General features: G+C 39.7%; 2 protein-coding genes across 3 annotated transcripts in view; both read left to right on the forward strand.

The window, feature by feature from the left end:
* The first annotated feature begins 510 nt into the window (after nt 1–510).
* LOC123808896 (E3 ubiquitin-protein ligase RNF4-like) lies at nt 511–4,091 on the forward strand. The gene is made up of 2 exons (XM_045823806.1): nt 511–878; nt 2,801–4,091. Exon 2 carries the CDS (start codon nt 3,066–3,068, stop codon nt 3,633–3,635), a length of 570 nt encoding a protein of 189 aa, XP_045679762.1. The 5' UTR covers nt 511–878; nt 2,801–3,065; the 3' UTR covers nt 3,636–4,091.
* Nucleotides 4,092–4,130: 39 nt separating this feature from the next.
* The window catches only part of TRIM69 (tripartite motif containing 69), a 37,087-nt gene continuing 31,242 nt past the window's right edge, over nt 4,131–9,975 (forward strand). The window contains exons 1-2 of one of the 2 annotated variants that reach the window (XM_045823804.1): nt 4,131–4,265; nt 8,539–8,693. In XM_045823804.1, coding sequence (XP_045679760.1) covers nt 8,688–8,693 — 6 coding nt within the window. In that variant the 5' untranslated portion in view covers nt 4,131–4,265; nt 8,539–8,687. Of the gene's footprint in view, nt 4,266–4,947; nt 5,071–8,538; nt 8,694–9,975 lie in introns of those variants that run through there. The other variant, XM_045823805.1, reaches the window with a different exon arrangement.

Consider the following 9,975-nt stretch of genomic DNA (forward strand, 5'->3'; position numbering starts at 1 on the left):
TTACAAAACTTCTTTGAGAGACATACTGCCATCACTGAGAACCACTTTTCTAGAGTGGGGAGTTACTGATGTAATCACCAGAGCACATGGCTGGGTGGCTCTGTTGGTTGGAGGGAGCATCCTCCTGTGCACCAAAAGGTCGCAGGGTTCCATCCTCCCAGGGCACAGTTGCGGGGTCCATCCTGGAACTGATCTATGTTTCTCTCTCACCGCCCCACCCCCTACCCCCAGCCTCCTCTCTCTAAAAATCAATAAGCATATCCTTGGGTGAGGATTAAAATAATAATAATGAATTCAATGACTAGGGTGAAAGGGAAGAAGAAAAAAAAACACAACAACCCCGCCCTCCCCGTTTCTCAGAAAGCATGACACCTTGGACAAACAGGAAACTAAGGACGGGAAATCCCCTTTGTATCCTGGAACAGCACTTTTTGCCCAGAAACCAGTGACGAACCACTCCGGGCTAGGGATTTGATTGGGCTGTTGAAAAGCAAAAAGCGGTTAAAAACGGGGAAAACCCCAGTGCTTTCTGCTACCCAGTTGGCGGGAATAGGTGCTGTGACTCCTCAGCTTGTCACTTGGACTCTTTTTCTCAGGGCGCCACCGCCAGCCTGGGTGCATTAGAGGTGCGTACCGCCTGCTGGGCTGTCCTCTCCCTCTGCTTCCTTCTATTTATTGGCTCTCCCTGGCTCTGTGACTCCAGTCAGCCTTCCCTGCCTAGTGAAGCCAGGCACCCTGGTTCAGCGTGGTCAGCTGTTGGGACTGGACCGGGAAGCCGCGGAGATCCCCGAACGACGTGCACCACTTGAGCACACGCTTCCTGCTCCATTATCTCTGGATAGCTATCTGGGCACGGTGAAGCGGAAAGCAGGCCATTGGTGAGTAACTGGATGCGTGAGTCGGGTTTCGGGTGGGGGCACTGCTTTCTGGGCTGCCCAGCCTCATCCCGGATGGTGCGCTTTCCCTGGGCTCCTCGCGAAGGGAGAGAGGCCCGCAGGTTGCGAAAGGCGAATTCGTAAAGGGTGATGTGAGGATCTGACACGAGGCAAGTGTCTATGGAATCTAAGAAAAGTATTGCTTCCGTAAGTAGGTCAGCACATCTGATGAAGCGCTGAGCACTGCACTATCTTCTGGGCTCACCCCATTTTCCTCTCGAGTGCCAACCAGGTTCTAAGGCTTGTGTGTAAATCCAGATCGTGCCAGCTGTTTTGTGTAACATTTCTATGGCAGCTTGTGTGTTTGTTTTGGTAAAGCCTGATTGAGATATAGTTCACAAACCATATAACTTGCCTATTTAAAGTATATAATTCAGTGGGTTTTAGTATATTCACAGTGTTGTATAATCATCGCCTTAATTTTAGAACATTTACATCTCTCCTCAAAGAGACCCTGTACCCGTTAGCAGTCCCCCCATGGATTTGCCTATTATTGACATTTCATATAAATGTCACACAGTATGTGATCTTTGTGATTGGCTTGTCACAATATGAAGTTTTCAAAAGTCATCCATACTATAACAAGTATCATCATCACTTTGTTCCTTTTTTTTGCTGAATAATTCTCCATTGTATGGATATGCCACATTTTGTTTACCCATTCATTAGATAATGGGCATTTGGGTTGTTCCACTTTTCATTATTATGAATAATTTGAATGCTATTATCAATATTCATGTACAAGCTTTCCATGTGAACCTAAGTTTTCAATTCTGGGTATAAACATAGGAGTGGAATTGCTGGGTCATCTGCTAACTCCATGTTTAACCTTTTGAGGAACTGCAAAACTGTTTTCCAAAGCTGCCACATTATTTTATGTTCCCTATTTAAACATTCTCACCAGTATTTTACATTCCCACCAGTAGTGTATGAGAGTCCCAACTTTTCTATATCTTCCCCAACACTATCTTTTTAAAAAGATTTTATTTATTTATTTTTAGAGAGAGGGGAAGGGAGGGAGAAAGAAAGGGAGAGAAACATCAATGTGTGATTACCTTTCACATACACCCAACTGGGGACCTGGTCCACAACCCAGGCATGTGCCCTGACTAGGAATCAAACCGGCAACCCTTTTGTTTACAGGCTAGCACTCTATCCACTGAGCCACACCAGCCAGGGCTATTATCTTTTTTATTATTGCCATCCTAGGAGGTGTGAAATGGTATCTCATTATGGCCTTGATTTGCATTTTCTTAATGACTAATGATACATTATTTTAAAATCACAAAATAATTTATAGAACTTTTATAAAGTTTTGAGAACTTTAACCATCTAGGTCACATACCCAAAAGTCACAGAGAGTCTACTCAAATCAAGTCTCTCTATGATGAATCCATCCCCTCTTTCCTAGAACAGAATCTGTGCTAAAATTCTTCAAAACTCCACTTGCTGTCTCTATTAGAAGGCGAAGCCTGGGCAAGATGAACCTTTACATGAACTAAATAATTCATTTCTTATTTGCTATTAGAAACTCAAATATGGATAGAGCGTTTTGGCCTCTCCATATTTACTTGGTAAAAAAGTATTTCCTGGAATCCCTCATAATGGATCTTGCATGAAGTTGCAAACCTTTCTTGGTGTTTATGATTGTGTACTTCTCTTCATGTAAGTGCCCCTCAGGCTTTCCTTCTCCCCCTACCATCAGGACATAGAATGAGAATGGACACAAAGCTTAAGCTTTGTTTAAATGCATAACTATCAAAAAAATTTGACTATGCATTTTTCTTTATATATCTAAACATTTTATACTACTACCAATCTTATTTTAAATATTACTGAAGCTTAATTTTTCTCTTATTTTTCAGTTAAAAATTCAGATTGAGTTGTCTTATAAGTGGCTCCTAGACGATTCACTCCCCTCATCCCTAAGAGAGCACAGCAATTGTGGAGGTGGATACAGGACTGGAACCAAAATCACTGTTCAGATATGTCCAAAAATCTGGATTCTAAATTCTTATGTAAGTCAGAGAGTGACTGACCAACAGCTGTGAGACACGGAGGGCTTTAACAGTCACTGTAAATGTTGGCATAGGTCACTTATTGCTCTGAAGACTGGATCCAAAAAGCACGATGAATGCAAGTACATGTGATACTAGCACCATGAATTCCAGAGAAGCTGGAGAATTTTATATAACTGGGGAAGAAGGCCCAACTGCTGAGATAATCTTGGGAGCAGAACTGATTGAAGTTGGAGAAAGTGATGAAGTGGTCGACCTCACCTCTGAATCTCTAGAACCTGCAGTGATTGACTTAACTCACCATGACTCTGTTGTGATTACTGAGGAAAGGAGGAGGCCAAGTAGAAACAGAAGGTCATTCCAAAGCCAAATTGGCATCTGTGCAGAGAGCAGTGAAAAGAAGGGGTTGACGAGGAACAGAGATGTAAATGTGACCAACAGTGCTCACCGTAGTGCCCCGGAAAAAGAAACTTTAAGTTGCACACTGCCTGGCTATATTCAGTGCCGAATTTGTATGGATGGGTACTTGGAGATTGAAATGAGTAGACAACACATTTACTCTACAGAATGTGGCCACATCTTCTGTAGTCGGTGCCTCTGCACTTTTCTTCAATATACTAAAAATTGCCCGGTTTGTTTGAAAAAAATTGACCGCCATCAATACCATCGCATTTACATATGATTTGTGTTGTGCTGCTCAGGACAGACAAACCCCCTGACTGGATTTTTCCATGTCCTTGTCCAGAAACTATGGAGTTTTGGCATCCAATGTTCTGAGCTCAAAAAGCCTGATTTTAAAAATTGCTTTCTGGAGTGTAGGAAAACCCTTTTATTTTTCACAAACTATGAGACTGCCTTTTGATTCCTTTGGTTTCATGCTGCAGGGCTGGACTTCTGTTGTTATAGTGAATCAGAGAATGGTGGATGTCCTCAAAACAATTTTCCCTTCTTTTCTCATAGTAATCAATTTTTAACTGGCCACATGTGGGCATTTTGGATCATGTAAGTAAGAGCAACATCCTAGAGATGGAGGAGCAAGTAGACAGAAGGCAGCCGGGAGACTACCGACTCTGCAAACAAGAGCCACAATATAAGTTTGGACTTTTATGTAAGATAAATAAACTTCATTCTTGCTTAAGCAACTGTTATACTGGGTCTTGTTTAGAGCAATGAAGCTTTATTTTAATTAATGGACTAAGCAGGGTGCTATCTCTGGGTTTCTCTGGATTTTCTGATTCTATTGAAGTGGAAGGAAGTTAGTCCTTTCTGACTACCTGTCCAACCAACAGGATGGAGTGGGGCACTAACACAGGTATGTACCATGTCCTGCTGGGACTAGTGGCTTTCGAGGCCAGTGTGGGGAGTTGCCTAGGCACATTGGAACCTACAGTTGTGGTTCTGTGCTCTCTGACCTGCCAAGCCAGAGAGGGGTTGCCTTCACCTTTGTTTTACAGGTGTACCTGCCTGCTACCACACTGGTCTGCTGATCAAATTGGCATGCTTCTCTGAACAAGCACATCACTGTATCATTATCCCAGCTGCTTCAGTGGCCTGGCTAGATCACAGGCCTTGGGAAGACCTCCTCTCTCCACTGCAAACACACATACTAGCTCATTTTTCTTTTGCAGAGAATCACTTAGCACTGAATTCAGCTTGCACTTTAGAATTGGAGAGGGTGTGATTTCCATGGTGCTCTCCCCTTTTCCTTCAGAATGAAATGTGCAGTGCAGCTTATTCCTCACTTACAATGGTTGTAGCAGTATTGCTTTCTTCCATGGAGGCTGAGTCTCACCAGTGGAGGAGTGCCGACCCCTGCGTCATGTCTGTCTACTCACTGCAGTCTCCGGAATGTGCTATACTTCAAACCTCAGTTGCTTGACTTGGCACAGAAGATCCAAGATGAATGTAGTATATTCCATTCTGTGGGTTCTTTTGTATGTTTTAAAGTGAAATGAGGAAGAAAAAAACATGAACATGAAAAATAATAGAAGAAAGTTCTAAGTATTATCTTCTTAACATTTCAATAGATCATCTTGTGTATCCCACTTTGGAGAGTATTAATAACTCTGTGACAGCACAGTGTATCACAAACTTGACTAATAATCAAAACACCTGAGGTGCCTACTAAATACAGACTTTGCTTGTGCATGTATTGTCCATGTGATCTAGAAAAAGACTATACTCTCTCCAGTGTGCTAGCATCCCTCAGCTCTCCCTATTGTATTCTACCCAGCCCACTACATACTTACCTTACCTGCCAAGCTCATGTAGACATTTGAGATTTTGACACCTGATTTAGGGGAATACAATAGGATTCTGACTTTTAAAAATTAAGATAAATTTTACAGACAGCAAAATGCACTGATATTAAGTGTATAACTAGATGAATTTGAACAAATATATACATTCATATGACCAATACCTGAATCAAAATAGAGAACAATTCCATCATCCCAGAAGTTCCCTGATGCCCCCTTCTTGTTAATTCCCATCTCCCAGAGGCAACCACTGTACTGATTACTATCACCATGGATATGTTTGGGGACATTGACTTTTACTATTTCATGGTGTAGCTCAGCTTACCAGGGATGAAAATTTGATAGGGATTTGGAGTATAAGCATGAGGATCAAGGGTTTGTTTTAGTGGGAACATGACATACTCTCTTTTTTAAGAATTGAAGCAAGGAGATATTAATAATGATACCTGCTATTTTTGTAAGCAATAGCTATGTTCCAGGCACAGTACTAAGCAATTCACACATCATGGGCAGTCAAGGTATATACCTAGGCAAGAGGAGGAACCTGAGAAAATGTAAGAACAGATGTTCAAGGGAGCTACCACAGGACACTTAACGTAAATAATTTGGCAACTAGTGTACACGGTTGTGGGAAGAAGTGAGAACTAAAGCTAGAAGAGAAGATTAAGGCACATCATGAATATAGCACTGTGTGGTGTATTCCAACAGAGCTGTGCAAGCCTTTGAGCTATGGTAGCTCTTGAGAGATGGTCACTGGTCTGAGGTGGCAATGATAAGAGCCAGGAGGACAGCTGTGGAAGTTTGGATTTAGCTTTCAAGTACCTTTTTAGAAAAGTGGAAGCTTCTTGGTGACACTGGAAATGAGATTAAGTGAGGTGGGCAGTCAAATTTATCCACTTGATGCCTGAACTAGCTTTAGGCCCAGTTAGTCCCCTAATGAGATAATCTGGCAATTTTCATTGCCATTTCCTCATGTTCACTGAGAGGTTACAGCAGAGAATGAAAGCTAAATCAGGGTAGCATTTAATATGGAACTTTTCCTGTTTCCTTAGCTTTCAGCAGGCAAACAGGTCCTACAGGGCATATTCCCCTTTCTTGTGGAGTGACATGAAGAAGGCATGTGGCCCCAGGTGTGGCTGTGCCAGCATCGCTCATCCTCTATATCTGAGAAGTAGAGTCTTCTTTTTTTGGTATAAACTTCTGACTAGTACCAAAATTCTGGTAAAAAAACAAACTGAAGGCATTTTCTAGTGTATGCAAATGTTGTAGAGGACATCAATGACTGTGGGAGAAGATCTTACATTTCACACTAAGTTTCTGCTGAGCTTTGTCAAACAGCTCAACTATATGGCAAGAAAAAATACCCCCCTACAAAAGATTAATAGGTCTTACTAAGTAAAGATAAGAGTTCAATCTTAGGAAAAAAACCCTACATAAACAGATCTAAAACAGCTGGAATTGAAAGGAACATCTAGAAATTACCCAACATCTTGACATTAAGTCTTTGGTTCAGAAGCCTGACAAACAATTTGTTGATATATTTTATCAAATTAACTTCTGAAATCAGCACCAGTGCCCAAACCTCAAATTGTAATATTTAATCTTCATTCAAAGGAGAGCAGAGGGGCTTGTTAGTGTGGTGTGACAGGAGAGAGGCAGTCAGATACCCACACCACTTAGGTTCCCTGCTGAAAAGAAGGCCTTTAAAGCTACAACTTCTCTCTTCCCTTCTGAACAAGCCCAATCCACAGTAATAGCAGCTTCTCTGTTCTCCAATCAGAAGAGAGAAGGTGCAGTGCATTGCCTGGCACAGGCCATTTATTAATTCATTCACTCATCTGCTAATTTACCTGGTATTTATTAAATTTTGATAGTGTGGTAGGCTTGTGTAGTTAAAAAGATGAATAAGACAATCTTTTTCTCTAAGAAGTTACCAGATAATGGGCAAGAGATATGAAAACAAATAGTTACAACACAATGAAGGATATAATCCAGTGTAATAAAAGCTATGATAAAAATATCTGCTAGATGCTACATAAAAGAAGCATAAAAGAGAAAACAACTGACTTCTCTGTAATGTCTTTGGAGTCTAGAGGATGGAAAAGTGAACTTTTAATTTATATTCAGCTCTCTTGGAGTCCATGAAGGTCAACAGCTACTTATATCCCATTATATTTTAAGTCAAAAAGTTAATTTTAGGGAGCAGAAGTTTTGTAAACCATTTACTATACCAATGTTAGTGCAACAACATTGAGTTGGCCAAAAAGTTTGTTTAGTTTTTTCTGCAAAATAAAAGACATATTTTTCATTTTCACCAATAACCTTATTGAGTTGGGTATTTTGAGTATGTTGGCTATCTCCTGCATGGTGTAACATTGACTGTTCTCAATTAATGTCTCAGTTGATTGCTATCAACTTAAACTGGTCTACCTGACTGTGGAGCATCACTGTCCAGCAAGAAATCTTCAGCAAGAAACTTTGCGAACTACTTTTGACATGTTCAATCAGTCACAGCACCTTATCCATACACTGCACAAATCTTTTTTTATGTGTTTCAGTTGCATTTTTACTTTTCTTGAAATAATAAAGCATAATATGCCAAAAATGTTGCATATTTTTATCCATCTTCAATATTAAAATGGCTATACAAAGATTCACCAATTTTGGTAAGTTTTTAAAAAATGCATGCTGATATGACAGCTGTCACAATACAATCTAACCAAATTGTTTTGAATGAAGTTAGGGACAACTAAATGCTATTAGAGCCACCTTACGGAAAAAAACAAATGAAATTTTTGGCCAACTCAATAGCTCTTACCATTTATTGGGTTCTCACTATGTGCCAGGTACTGTTAAGTACTTCCTTACAGCCTGGGTTTTCCTGGGCATTTGCTACTTTCTCAGACATAAGAGTAGGGGCTGTTTCAATGGAATATGAGCTCTGAGAGGTGGAATATCTCTCTATTAAAGCTACTTAAATGGGGTCTCAATGCTGTGATGGGATCATGAGGGATGAGGTGAAGATTTCTCATGTGAAATGAGAATGGACTTATGGACAAATGATGATGATTTCCTATTTTGTAGAGGCCCCTAGTTCAGAAATGGGACAATGTAAATCTTAAGATTAGACTGTCGAAAAAAAAAAAGATTAGATTGTCACCTCAAATTTAAATAAGTTGCTTTCCCCCTTCCCTGCAAAAAAAGGGTGGGCAGGTAGGCCATGCCACTCAAGATTTCTCTTTCTCTTAAGCTAATGATGATCAAAGCAACCGACAAACTGTCACGGAATCTGCTAGACCTCACTCTGGCTTTGCCCATTCTCCCCAGCTCCTGAACTTTTCCTCCTTCTGTCATGCTCTGAGCCCATCCTTAGCAAGCTACCATGTCCTGGACTTCTGGTCTGCAGCCATCCTGAGCCTGTTGAGCTCTGGTTCAAGTGCCTGCTTCTGCCCTTGGTGACCTGATGATAAAGCTTAATGGAGGTAAGTTACTCTTTTTCAACCCAGCTGGTTTTCTAGGTATAATTTGGAAAATCCAATTAGAAGAGGGGTATGCATTTTAGAGCATAAAAGGAAATTCAGGGAACAATTTGACTGTGACAGCTTATAGCGTCTGTACTGTACCCAGGTCTTGGAATAACCAAGAATTTAGATAAGGAGGTTGTAGAAAAGTAATGAAACCCACCATAAACTTAAAAAAAGTTAAATGTTATAAAAATGTACTTTCCTTTTCATGTATTATCACTTTATTTTAGATTGAAAAAGACTATTATGTCTAATTTGGTTTGTTCATTATACTATCACATTTGATATTTTATATTTAAAGCAGAGTGGATTCTCAGAGGTTAAACATTTTTAATTGAGTTTCTTTAAGATTCATTCAGAGCTAAAATTAAGGAAGTAATATTCTGAACTAATAGTTCTCTTGATAGACAGACAAGAGAAAATGTTTATTTACTATAAGAAAGCTAGAAAAAATCACTAAAATTCATCAACAAGAAATTTTGACACGAGTCCTTATGTAAAGAGTTATTTCCATCAGTTTCCATTTATTATAAAGTTTGATTTAAGTGTATATTAATCATTAAGATCAGGTTCTAATTTCCTTGGTTCTTTAGAACAGGATCTTTAGATATTCTCTTTCTCTTCTCTGTCCTTAACCATTGAAACAAAGTTATAAGTATTTTTAAAATAATTTCTAGAGAGAGAGTAATCACTGTTGCCTATTCCTACTACACTTTTATTAAAGCAAAGTCAGTAAAAATACACACATTTCCATAATAAAAAAGTTTGTGTAATGGTGGGCTTCCAATTATCTCACACCTTCAGGCAGTTTGGAAAGGAGTAAATTAAATGACATAAGATCCCTTTCAACTCTGAGAGGCTCTGGTAAGTCAACAGACCATAATATTTCCTTCTCATGTGAAAATGGCAGGGCACGTGCAACATGGCTCTTGCATTTGAGCTGGCTGTGCCATGTGGTTTGTCCTGTATGAATGAATTGCATTTCTCTGCTCTTAAGGCTAATTTTTCAGAAAATCTGGCCATAAGAGTTTTCAAAATATTACTTCGAAGGAATAAAAACTGAAAAGCAAAAAATGCCCTTAAATATGCAACAAATGTCCTTTAAAAGCAACCAATTCCCTTAAATATTTTAATATCCATGATTTCAAAAGTTCACAGTCTAAAACTTCTCAGAAAAAGAAAAACTCTGGGAAAAATTATTTCTTTCGCAAGTTTCCATGGACTTAATTGCTCTCCTCCT

This window comes from Phyllostomus hastatus, unplaced genomic scaffold (genome assembly GCF_019186645.2).
Source record: "Phyllostomus hastatus isolate PE091 unplaced genomic scaffold, TTU_PhHast_1.1 phas_scaffold_501, whole genome shotgun sequence".
In the NCBI taxonomy this organism is placed as follows: Eukaryota; Metazoa; Chordata; class Mammalia; order Chiroptera; family Phyllostomidae; genus Phyllostomus; species Phyllostomus hastatus.

Coding starts and splice junctions, on each gene's coding strand:
- LOC123808896 (XM_045823806.1), top strand. CDS start 3,066: ATGAATGCAAGTACATGTGATACTAGCACCATGAATTCCAGAGAAGCT.